The sequence below is a fragment of the Panthera tigris genome, chromosome X (genome assembly GCF_018350195.1).
Source record: "Panthera tigris isolate Pti1 chromosome X, P.tigris_Pti1_mat1.1, whole genome shotgun sequence".
Classification (NCBI taxonomy): domain Eukaryota; kingdom Metazoa; phylum Chordata; class Mammalia; order Carnivora; family Felidae; genus Panthera; species Panthera tigris.
Window position 1 is genome coordinate 1,522,345 of NC_056677.1, and position 12,313 is coordinate 1,534,657.

Below are 12,313 nucleotides of genomic sequence, written 5' to 3' on the forward strand. Positions count from 1 at the left end.
GGGAGACACAGAATCTGAAACAGGCTCCAGGCTCTGAGCAGTCAGCACAGAGCCCAACACGATGCTGGAACTCACGGACCGTGAGATCATGACCTGAGCCAAAGTCGGACGCTTAACCAACCAAGCCACCCAGGTGCCTCCATGGCTTTAAAATAAGTCTTATTACTGGTCATACAAGTACCTCAACTTTTTTCTTCTTTCCCTGCCTCTTCTAAATTTGCCTGTGAATATTAGGATCAGCTTTACAGTGTCTTGGAAAACAAACAAAAAAGTCTTCTGGAATTTCAGCTGTGATTGCACTGAACCTACAGATCAGTTTTAGAAGGACTGATATCTCCAAAATGTTGAGCCTTCCATTGTGTGGACATAGTATATTTCTAGGTAGATCTTCTTTATTTTATGTCAATATGTTAAATTGTTTGGTAGGGATCTTGGATACATTTTACTAGACTTATTCCTCGTTTTTGGTGTGTTTTGAGGCTACTATAAATGGTATCATTGTAAAAACTAATTTTCTTACTACTTGATGTGGGTGTATAGAAATATGTTTGAGTTTTGAAATCCAGCTACCTTGCTAAATTTTTACACACGAACAGATTCTGCCTCGATTCTTTTGGTCAGTCGACATGCAAAATCACATCATCTGCAAGTGAAAAATTGTATAGTAATTTCTTAAAATGTCATTCATACATGTACTATGTACCTTCATTTTAGGCCGTATTTTACTGGATGTGGAATTCTCCCCTGGCAGGTAGTTTCACAAGGGCACCCTAAAAATGTTTTTTCTTAGTCTTCTGACCTCCATGATCTCTTAGCAAGTCCGTCTTCCAGGATCCTGTTTCTGCACTTGAGGGCAATTTGTCTCTTTGCTCTGGCTGCTTGTAAGATTTGTCTCTTGGGCTTTGGTTATCTGTTTCCTCACGATGGCTCTGGGTTGTTTATTCTTTGTGTTTGTCCTCCTTGGAGTTTGTAGCACTCCTTGACCCTGTGTTCCTTCTGAGCATTCTGTCTTTCTGTGTTCTCCCTCTTTCTCTCCTTCCTTCTCCCCACTCACCTACTCTCTTGTTATTGTAATTAGATCTTTAGTATGACTTTTTATGATGTTTCTTGTATCTGTGACTCACTTCTCTACACTTCCCTCCCATCTGGCTTTCCATGCTTCACTCTACTGGCCTGTTCTCCAGTTAACCGATCTTTTCTTTAGCTGTGTTTAATCAGTTGTTAAACCCATATCCTGGACACCTAACTGCAGTTACTGTGAGCTTGTTTTAAGTTTACTTATTTTGAGGGGGGGGGGGCTGCAGAAAGAGAGGGGGAGAAAGAGAATCCCAAGCAGGCTCCACGCGGTCAGTGCACAGCCTGACGCGGGGCTTGAACCACGACCCATGAGATCATGACCTGAGCTGAAGCTGCATACTTAACAGACCGAGCCACCCAAGCGCCCCAGTTACTGTGTTTTTAATTCCAGTAAACAGAAAATATTTAATAGGACAGTTTCTGGACTCCTTTGAAATTCTCTAATTTCCCCCTTTATTTCATTTAAAGTATTTTTTAGACTTGATTATTGATTATAGTTCGTGTCTGATAAGTCATATATGTGGATTTCATGTTCTTGTGGTTTTTTTTTAAATTTTTTTTAACGTTTATTTATTTTTGAGACAAAGAGAAACAGAGCATGAACGGGGGAGGGGCAGAGAGAGAGGGAGACACAGAATCAGAAGCAGGCTCCAGGCTCTGAGCCATCAGCCCAGAGCCCAACGTGGGGCTCGAACTCACGGACTGCGAGATCATGACCTGAGCTGAAGTCGGACGCTCAACCGACTGAGCCACCCAGGCGCCCCATGTTCTTGTGGTTTGATTTTTTTCCCTCTTGCTTTTCGTTCATTTGATCTTGTTTTGCTCTATGCTAGTTGATTTTGAATAGCTTTCAAGACATTCATTGTACATGGAAAAATTGCTGGTGTCATTGGAAGCTCTGAATCATATTATCCTCATCCAGAGAGCATTGTGTTTTGTTTTGTTTCATCTTTCCTGGCGGGAAGTCTTCATACAGGTGGTGTGCCCACACCCTATGAGGGGTTGAGTTGGTGTGAAATCGGGCTTCTGTGTTTGTAAGAGTCGCTGTTTCTGGCCCTCCTTTTAGTGTGGTCCCATGTGAAAGCCTGTGGCGTTCAGAGGGTCCCTCTTGGATGCCTCATCACTTATGGGGTCCTCAGCCTCATGACACTGCTAAAATGTCTGCCCAGATTCTTCTCGACAGCGTCTTGGTTGCCTCAAGGGGAAATAAAGTGCCAGGTGTATTTATAATATGCATCTTACAAGCTCAGCCCAGTCCACCTGCATGATTTTTGCAGTGTTTTTGCAGAGAGTTGGGCACATACTCGGCGTTCTCTAGTCGCTGTGGCTGACTGATTAGCTTAGTCTTGCAGAAGACTTCAGAGCATTTATGGCCCCCAGCCTGTGGGTGCAAGCTTGCTTCCCGATTGTGAATTGGTCAGGCTTGCCGTGTAACAAACATCCCCAAATGAGGAAAAATCCGTGCCCATGTCCTAGTCAACTGTGGTGACAAAGATATGTGTGGCTCCATGCAGTCATCGAGGGGTCCAGGATCCTCCTCTTATTCCGGTCCAGCGTCTTCTAGGACATCCCTTCTCTGCCGTGACTCCCTGAGGGACAATTAGGATCTCCTGTCGTAGCCAGCCATTGAACACAATGCGTTATGCTGTCTCTCGTGCACCTGGAATGATCTTGGCTGCACACCATCCTTGGAAGAAGCGAGAAAATAGTCACTCAAATCACTTTCGGTCGGGGTTTGTTTTCTGGTGGAACCCCAGTTGAAGTAGGCTTCACCTGACCTGGGAGTGGAGAGGTGGCTCCATGTAGGGGCAAGGAGGCTGGGACGCGTGAGCCCGAGACTGAGGAGTAGACACAGGCATCGGTGAGCCCGGCAGCGTCTGTCCCACACGTCTTCCTTAACGGGCTGCCCTTGTATCATGGATGCAGAAAAAAAGAGATTGGGTGTTTCCAGATACCTGCAGGAGGGCTGACCTAATTTGCTTTTCTTTCTTTCTTTATAACAGACGATAGGGTGGCCTGAACTTGAGACTTCCGCTGGAGTGAGGTGTGACCCATTATCACCACCCTCCCCCCAATGTGCAGACTCCACAGAGACCCAGACCACCTCGGTACACCTCATTTATATTCCTTACGCACATCTGTGTCTCCTAGTGTTGTTTTCTCAACGTGTCTGTGTCTGTCGATACCAAAGATTCCCCATGCTTTTCTTCTTCATCCCATGACCTTTCTGAATGGTTTACCTCACCTCAAATACGTTGTGTGGTGACGAGTCTATAAAGGACCTGGTCATCTGTTCAGATTTTTTTTTTCTCCTCCATCTTTGTTTCCTGTTGGCCATTTGGTCACTCCATTTTCCTTTAGGAAGAATTAGAAATGACAAAGGTGTAACATCACCATGACATATATTCTCCCATATATATACTTTTTTTAAATAAAAAAATTTGGTACGATTTTGGACCCATGTTTAATATCAGTATTGAAGGATGAGGAGTCCTACCCCTGTTTTTTTCTAAATTTGCCCTCGTGAATCTGGGCTGTCATTTGCTTGCATCATCAGAAGATTGAGCCCAGAGGCTGCTGTGCTGCCCGAGAGGCGAGCTTAGTAAAATGCTCCTGTGGGCATTTGGTATAACCTGTCGTCAACCCTTGGATGACACGGGGTTGAACTGCGTAGGTCCGCTTGTACACGGATTTTTTCAGTAAATGCAGTACGGTACCATAAATGTATTTTCTCTTCCTGGAGGATTGTCTTAATCACATTTGCTTTTCTCCAGCTTACATTTTGTAAGAATACAGTATATAATACATAGAACATGCAAAAAAAAAAACAAACGTGTTACTCGACTTTTTATATTATTGGTAAGGTTTTCGGTCACTGGTTAACTAGTTGTAGTTACCTTTTGGGGGAGTCCACAGGTATACGTGGATTTTTGACTGTGTGCGGGTCAATGCCCCTAGCCCCGTGTTCCTCGGGGGTGAACTATAATTGAATCCCTGTGTGAAAAATTAGCTTTGGCACATCCCATAAGAACTTGCAGCATCTTGTGTTTTGCGAGAAACGGTGGGTGTCAGGGGAGAAGGTGGGAGTGGTGGAGCCCACGTTTCTAGACTTTGCAGAAGAGGCCATTTAGCACAACGTGTGCCTTTGATTTTATTTTCCCCTGGCAAAGAGTTCTCTGTCCTCGTGGTTAAGGCTGTAGTTGTCCTGAAGCCATCCACAGACTAACGATGGCCTGGTTGTGTTTCTAGCGGCCTGCGGATAAAGCAGAAAGTGGCCCGTCTATGGAAGCCGTGGAACTGAGCCAGGAGCCCCCTGTGGATGTCACCGGGGACCCCAGTCCTCAGGATGCTCTGGAGGTGGTACCCTAATTGTCTTGTCCGGCACTCCTGGTGGATGCCGTCCGCCATGTCTGAGGCCAGCCATATTCACGCACCAACCGCTACGTCAATTTCCAACCTGACTTTCTTGCAATAAGACTCCCCCAGCCTCTTTGGTGCTTTTGATCCGCATCCTTGTCCTTTGCAGCACTTGCCTGGGTTGCTTGTGGTCACTTTCCTTTCCGTCCTTAATCACGATGGCCTTTCTCTCTTTTAAACGCCGTTCTGCAAAAGTTCATTGACCCATCGGGGGCTTTGCTGTTTTTCTGTATGGCGAGCGTGGGAATGAATGCTGAGGGAGCCATTGTCTCGAAGGAAGCGGATAAAAGCAGAAAATTCTGGGGGTGAGCCTTCTGATCCAAATGGCCCATGTACTGCTTTCCTTCCTCTTCCAGAACGTTCTGTTCTTAAATTTTCTTCTTTCTGTGCGTATATTTAGTGAAAGCAATTGCTAATTTTTTTTTTTTTTTTCTAACAGCCATTGAATGACATCTTTTGGTCTTTAAGGAGTAGTTAACACAGCGGAAGGGACGAGGGAGCCCTCTGGGGTCCCCTTTATAAGGACACTCGTCGCATTCATGGGGACTCCACCCTTATGACCTGACCACCTCCCAAAGGCCCCGCGTCTTCATACCCTCCTATTGGGGGTTGGTAGGAATTTGGGGGAACAAAGATATCTAGTTTATAGCAATATTTGGAATCTGGCTGACCATATAATACGGAGGACAGTCGGCACAAAGCCTGTACTAGCCGTTAGCGCTGGAGAAAACGTGAACGCCCTGTCTCGCTCTATGTGAAGGTAGTAAATGCCAAATACACTACTTTCAACCGCATTCTAGAGTGGTTGTTGATGGCGTCTCTTCAGTTCTGCTGGGCAGGATGTGGAATGTGAGCCTATTCAGCTCCGGGAGTACGGCTTTGAAGCTCTGTGATTCAGACGAATAGTGTTTAGAGGGGAACGTGGTTCGGGAGCGCTGCTCGGAGGACCTTATGTAACAGCTCAGCCGGGTGGTGGGTTTGGGACCGTAGGTGAGTCCACTGCCTTCTCTGAGCAGGGAACGGGGGTGGAAATTAGACCTAGGAGTGTTCTGCAAGAGTCCGTGATTAGTGCCTGGCTTCACTGGGGCGCATTCACTTTCTCGGACGATGCTCAGTATCTTGTATCCTTCCGTGTGTCACAGAATCAGGGGACTTTCTGGTTTTCTCAGATACGCACCTTCTCTGGTTATCACGGGTGATGCAGTCAGCACACCGTTTTGTGCTGGCATAGTGTGACATGTGTGCTATGGGTCCTGTTATTTCCAGAAAGCTTTAGTTCCCAGAGATGCACCGGGACCAAATCCAAGGGCTCACATCCTCTTTTTTAATAAAATATTTATTTATTTTGAGAGAGACAGAGACAGTGCAAGCAGGAGAGGGGCGGGGAGAGAATCCCAAGCAGCCTCTGCGCTGTCAGCCTAGAGCCCGACTTGGGAGCTCAAACTCACGACCGATGAGATCATGACTTGAGCTGAGATCAACAGTTGGACACTTAACAGACCGAACCACCCAGGCACCCCCAGTGGCATCTAAATTCTAACTTAGCCATCTGGCATCTAATATCATCCCGTTGACACATAGTGTCTGGTGAATACCCGAGTCACGTTTAGCGTCTGTGTGTGTGTGTGTGTGTGTGTGTGTGTGTGTGTGTAGTATTACCACATGCATATTTGTAGACATCTTTTCTAATTCTTGGTAAGAAATTTTCAAAGCAAACATATTTGCTAGTTTTGTTGACCCATTTGAGTGCCACACAAAAGGGGTGTGTGTGTATGTGTTTGCACACGTGTGTATCTATACGTTGTCTCAGTTTTTTGCTTTAAGAAGGTAGAAACCCTACCATTTATGAGCAGAAAACCACTGGGATTATTATTTCGATGGCTTTGCCAGGCCGTCCAAACTACTATAGGCTTTATTCACATATGGTGAACATCCTCTTGATTTCACGTAGTTTGATTATATACAAGTGATTCAAAACATTGAGGTTTGCGGTGGGTAGAAGCCTTAAATCAGTACAGGTGTGTGTCTCAAAAGGTTCAGTGGCTAGAAATTGAAACACCTCTTACGAAAAAGTGAACCCAAGTACAGTGATACTTTATAAGACTTCACAAAACGTGGCCAGCAAAACCATCTTCTTCTAAGAGTATGGTGTGAAACGCAGCACGTATTTGGTCCCAGAGAGCGGAGATTCATTCGTAGAACCCGTCGCTGAAGCGGATGGCATGTTGTGCCGCTGATGGCTCCAAAGACCGCCTCCTGTCTCTTTGTCTTCCCCAGGTTGACCTGGCCGTCTCCGTTTTCGAGATTTCCATCGAAGAGAAGGTCAAGGCCCCGAGTCCCGAGGAGGAAAGGAGACACTGGGAGGAGGGACGCATCGATTACATGGGGAAGGACGCGTTCGCCCGCATCCAGGAGAAGCTGGACCGGTTTCTGCAGTAACCTGACCGGTTGTGTTGCTCCTTGTGTGGTTATAGACGGTGCTGTTGCATGGTCCCGTTGCGTGGACGTCTCCTTCCGGCCCTTCAGAGGGAACAGGTGTTCAACTATGTGCCTCTGTTTAGGGCCGACCAGCCTGAGTGCCTCAAAAAAATAACGTAGACCATCCAAAACCCAGCTTGAAGCCCTCCCCACCACCCCCGCCACCCCCGCCGATCGAAGCTCTCCACGCCTTCTTGGTTGCCCCCCACTTTCAGCAGATGGGAGCAGCAAGAAACTTCTGGTAGACCCTTATCCGTGCTCCCTGGTCTTGCCCCGAGGAGCTCCGAGATGCCGCCTTGGGCAGGTGCTACCGTATCTATCCTACATAGCGTTAGACGTCACTGCGCGTTGCCTTCTGCCCCGAAGCTAATGACGCCGGTATACCCGTTCAGGAACCCTCGAGGGTGGAAAGTCCTTTCCTTGAGGATTAGGTAGACGTTCAGACATCTTGAGGGTGAGTCTCACGTAGACTTTGCAGAGCGCGTCTGAGAAACACTACAGCTGTTTCTCTTCTGCAAAACCCAACTGGACCGCCACGTGCCATTGACTGACGCCCAATTTGGGAGACGCTGGAGATGATGCGGAAGGAAGATTCTAGCTGGCTTGCGGCAGGGAGCGTCGTCTCAGTTTGGAAGAACCAAGGGTTTAGTCCAGGTGGTTCTGGCGACACCTTGCTCACGCTAAGAGAATCTCCAGAGGTTCTTTTCCTTGTTTAGAGGCAGATCCATTTGTGGTGTGTCCCGCGTGACTGCTCGTTGCCGGATATCACTACCTCAGCCTGAATAACGGGTCAAGTCAGCACGTTCCCAAACCATTTGAACACAGCTGTTTTGGGGACAATTCTCAGTTGTTTGAGACTGGAAGCTTTCTTCCAGGAGAAATCCTCATCTTCAGACGTGTCCTAATTTTGTGAATTCATGCCGCGTGTTGGAACAGCTCACAGGGTCGCTGCTTGTGGCCGCCACGATCATAATGAACGACGGGCATCGCTGAGCTAAAGAGAGGTAAATGTGACGTTTTAAAAGTTAGAATGGTTTGTCTTGCACGTACTGTGGAGCATCGAAGGGTCTGGTAGACCAGTTTGAACCACGTGGTGATGGTTATGTCATAACCCGGTGGGTGTGTTTGACCAGAGTTTCCATCCTGTCAAGCAGGTGAGCCCTTGGCTAGGGGAATCTGGGCACGTCCGTGACATCAGTTGTGGTGACAGCTTTTGAACGATGTGAGTGACGGAGGGTTTGCTTCCTTCAGCTCTGGGAGGCAGTCTTGGCCGACATCACACACGGGATGCCCCCGGGGCTAATTGAAGATAGCCATTGGGATATAGCCTTAGAGGGACTGGGTTGGGACGGTACTCAGCCGTCAGAGTAACACTGGACAGTTATTCTGGGGAAAGACTGGTGCTCTGTGCTGTGGTGTTGGATTACAGAGAACAGGAGCCCAAGTCTGACACACTTCAGGAGGAGCCCAGGTGATGAATATTTGAGTCTGGCGTAGCCTCTGTGGGGAAGAGAACTCCTGTTTCTGGACAGTGGTGCATTGGCTTAAGACACACGCTCGACGAAGACTTCTGTTACGCATTCTGGTCTGCTCACGCATTTCAATTAAAAATTTAAAACAGCAATATGGTGTCCCTTCTGGTGTGTGTGTGCGCGTGTTGTGAGCAGCAGAATCATATTTTATATGTAACAGCGGGAAGGGATGTGGTTGCCTTTGTGTTGTACCAATTTAAATCACCAATTTTTGTTTTTTGTTTTTTTTTTTTCAGAATTGCTAGTAGCGGTAAAATGCATATAACTATTTACTTCTCAGTGTGTGAAATTCCCTAAGGTCTCTCTATGGAGGCTGCCCATTTTCCTAGCATTGCTTCTCAATGTCACATATTCATTAATTTATTCAATTTATCCATCCGTCCATCCACAGACCCATGCATCCACCCACCCATTCACCTACCAATCCATCCATCCATCCATCCATCCATCCACTCATCTGCCCATCGATCCATCCACCCATCCATCCATCCATCCACCCACCCATCCATCCATCTACCCACCTATCCATCCATCCATCCATCCATCTGCCCATCGATCCATCCATCCATCCATCCATCTGCCCATCGATCCATCCACCCACCCATCCATCCATCCATCCATCCATCCATCCATCCACCCACCCATCCATCCATCTACCCACCTACCCATCCATCCATCCATCCATCCATCCATCCATCCACCCACCCATCCATCCATCTACCCACCTACGCATCCATCCATCCATCCATCCACCCACCCATCCATCCATCTACCCACCTACGCATCCATCCATCCATCCATCCACCCACCCATCCATCCATCTACCCACCTACCCATTCATCCATCCATCCATCCATCCATCCATCTGCCCATCGATCCATCCACCCACCCATCCATCCATCCATCCATCTATCCATCCATCCATCCATCCATCCACCCACCCATCCATTCATCTACCCACCTACCCATCCATCCATCCATCCATCCATCCATCCATCCCCTTATCCACCCACCCACCTACCCATTCATCCTTCCTTCCTTCCTTCCTTCCTTCCTTCCTTCCTTCCTCCCTCCCTCCCTCCCTCCCTCCCTCCCTCCCTTCCTTCCTTCCTGGTTATTGAGTTCTCTGTATGGCAGGCACTGTGACATGTGCTTATTCAATAAATGAGAAGTTCAAAAACATTCGGAGACTTCTACAAAACATCCACGTAAGAGGTATAATACAATGTATACCTGAATAAAGCCAGTGCCCGAATCTGTGCTATGTAATGTGGGGACTACACAATTGTATACGCTGAGACCCCAAGAGAAGTGATGTGACCTATACCATCACAAGTATTTTGGTACTTAGAAGGAGGGTTGGCTGTGTGTGTGTGTGTTTGTTTACATTTTACGGTTCTATTATTATGGAGTTGTATTCATTTGGAAATGCTTCCCTCCCACCAGTGGCTTATCTCTTCTTTTGTTCATCTCTTTGAAGCACACGGGCTTTGAATTCTGCTAAACGCTCAGGCTTTAGGTGTCTTATCTAAAACGTCTCTTCTAAGGGAAGATGATAAAGATCTTCCCTTGAGTTTTTTGGGTTTTTGTTTTTTTGGTTTTTTTGTTTTTTTTTTTCCCCTGAAGGTTTGGCAGATTTCTCTTTCACATGTGGGTCTCTGGCGGATTTGTGAGTCCATTGAGAGATAAAGTGTCTAAATGTGTGGACGCCCCATTGGCTGTTTTTTACAGGCAGAGCTTGCATAAAGGTGAGGGGGAGGGACGGCCAGCCCTGGGGGTTCAGCAACAGCCTGTGCAAAGAGCCTCATTTGCTGTGTCTGCAGACTGAGCAGCTGGGCGTGTGGGAGCAAACATTCGAGGGAGAGGTGTGTCTGGCCTCCGGGGCACTGACTTAATCCACAGCCGGTCTAACCGGTTAGGCCAGTGGCCAAGGTTTCACTGTAAGTCAACAGACAGGAACCTTGGAGATTAAGACGGGGCCTGTTCTGTCTCTCCAGGGCCCCAACCCCCACCGGAGGGCATCCCGCGGATCTCCGTCCTGGGGCTGAGGGTCGGTGGGGGCTCCCTTCCCCCGGGGGTCTTTCCCCGCGTCCCTCCCGCCCCCCTCCCTGCTGCACTTACTTGACTTCTCTTATCTGACTTGGTTTTGCATCCAGTAAGATAACGCAGATCTGCAGTGACTGGTGTTTTGTGCTCTGACTCACTAGAAGCCGACGAGAAAGTCATAAAGGATGGAAAAAAAAAAGAAAAGAAAAGCCCGGGGCGGGGGGTGGGGGAGGGGGTTCTTGCAGAAATTTCAGATGTTCAGAAGCCACCTGGAAACTCTACATTTGCTGAATCAGTAATTGGGCAATGAAATGATGTTTCGAACACCCTGGTCACGTCCGTAAAGGTGGGCCACCTGATAGGCTGACGAGATTAACCCTGAATTTCCCCGGGGCAAGTAAGCGCCCACTTGAAAGCCCAATTTCTCAGTTCCCAGAGTTGTTCCTTCTTTTTAAGCTACTTTTTAAGTTTATTTATGAAACAGAGAGAGAGAGAGAGAGAGAGAGCAGGGTAGGGGCAGAGAGAGAGGGAGACAAGAAGCAGAGTATCCCAAGCAGGCTCCACAGTCAGCACAGAGCCCAACACGGGGCTCGAACTCACCATGTGTGAGCTCATGACCTGAGCCAAAATCCGGATTCCCAACCGCCTGAGCCGCAAAAGCGCCCCTTCTGTGGATGGGGAGGTGGAGGCTGGGGTTAGGAATTCTGCAGAATCTCCTTCACAAGGGCTGACTCAGCTGGGAGGAATACCCTTCCTCCTGCAGCTGAGAATGTCGATGTGCTGCCCGGAGCTGCGGCAGCTATATTGAGGCCCTGAGGTAGAGGCTAGGACGGTTAGAGACTAGGTGTGAGCCTGCCGGCCCTGGGTTGCTCCCCTCTCTCGTTTATGGCATTTATTCCCAGGGTGTGTTACTAGCAGCCCCAAAATAATCTCTGAGAAGAGTAGGCAACATACTTTTATCTCCCATATTGAAAGGCTGTCCCCGGAGGCAACGCAATCCCAAATAGGCTGTACGATTAATGGCTACAGAAATCGGACACTGGTGCTTTGATAACCCCCGAACTTTGGAAAACGATTAGGACTGGGGTGGGGGGGGGGGCATGATTGGGTGTCCACTGGGATTGTCTTGTTTCGCAGATGAGAAAGTGGACACGCACTCCCTGCCCACGACATCCTCCTCGAGAAAGGGAAACCGAGCTCTGCTTTTCGCTGTGCCCCTTCTGGGTCCCCCGGCCAAGTGCTGGCCTTTTGGGGAGCTAGTGAACATTTATCGTCCAAGGGCGCCTGGGGGGGCTCAGCCGGTTGAGCGTCTGACTTCGGCTCAGGTCATGATCTCACAGTTTGTGTGTTCAACCCCCGCGTCGGGCCCTGTACTAACAGCTCAGAGCTGGGAGCCTGCTTCCGATTCTGTGTCTCCCCCTCTCTCTGCCCCTCCCCTGCTCATGCTCAGTCTCTCTCTCTCTCTCTCTCTCACAAATAAATAAACATTAAAAAAAATTTAAACATTTATTTCCCAGCTTTCTTGGGGTAGAAGTGACACATCAAATTGTATGTATTGACGGAGGACAGCGTGACGATTCAATGCACGTGTCCATCGTGAAATGAGCGCCCCAGTCTCGTTCATGAGCCCAGCTGCCACCTGCAGTCGTGATCGCCCCCTGTGTGCGCGGTGAGGACACCAGACATCTGCTCTCTGCAGAGTTCAAGTATATACCACTGTATTAGGAGCTATAATCTACGTGGACCGTGAGGCGGGCACAACG

General features: G+C 48.2%; 1 protein-coding gene across 2 annotated transcripts in view; it reads left to right on the forward strand.

The window, feature by feature from the left end:
- Window positions 1-7,138, forward strand: part of GYG2 (glycogenin 2) — a 30,462-nt gene extending 23,324 nt beyond the window's left edge. Inside the window, exons 9-11 of one of the 2 annotated variants that reach the window (XM_042975099.1) lie at window positions 3,081-3,185; window positions 4,327-4,434; window positions 6,772-7,138. In XM_042975099.1, coding sequence (XP_042831033.1) covers window positions 3,081-3,185; window positions 4,327-4,434; window positions 6,772-6,933 — 375 coding nt within the window. In that variant the 3' untranslated portion in view covers window positions 6,934-7,138. The remainder of the gene's footprint in view (window positions 1-3,080; window positions 3,186-4,326; window positions 4,435-6,771) is intronic. The other variant, XM_042975100.1, reaches the window with a different exon arrangement.
- Window positions 7,139-12,313: the final 5,175 nt, after the last annotated feature.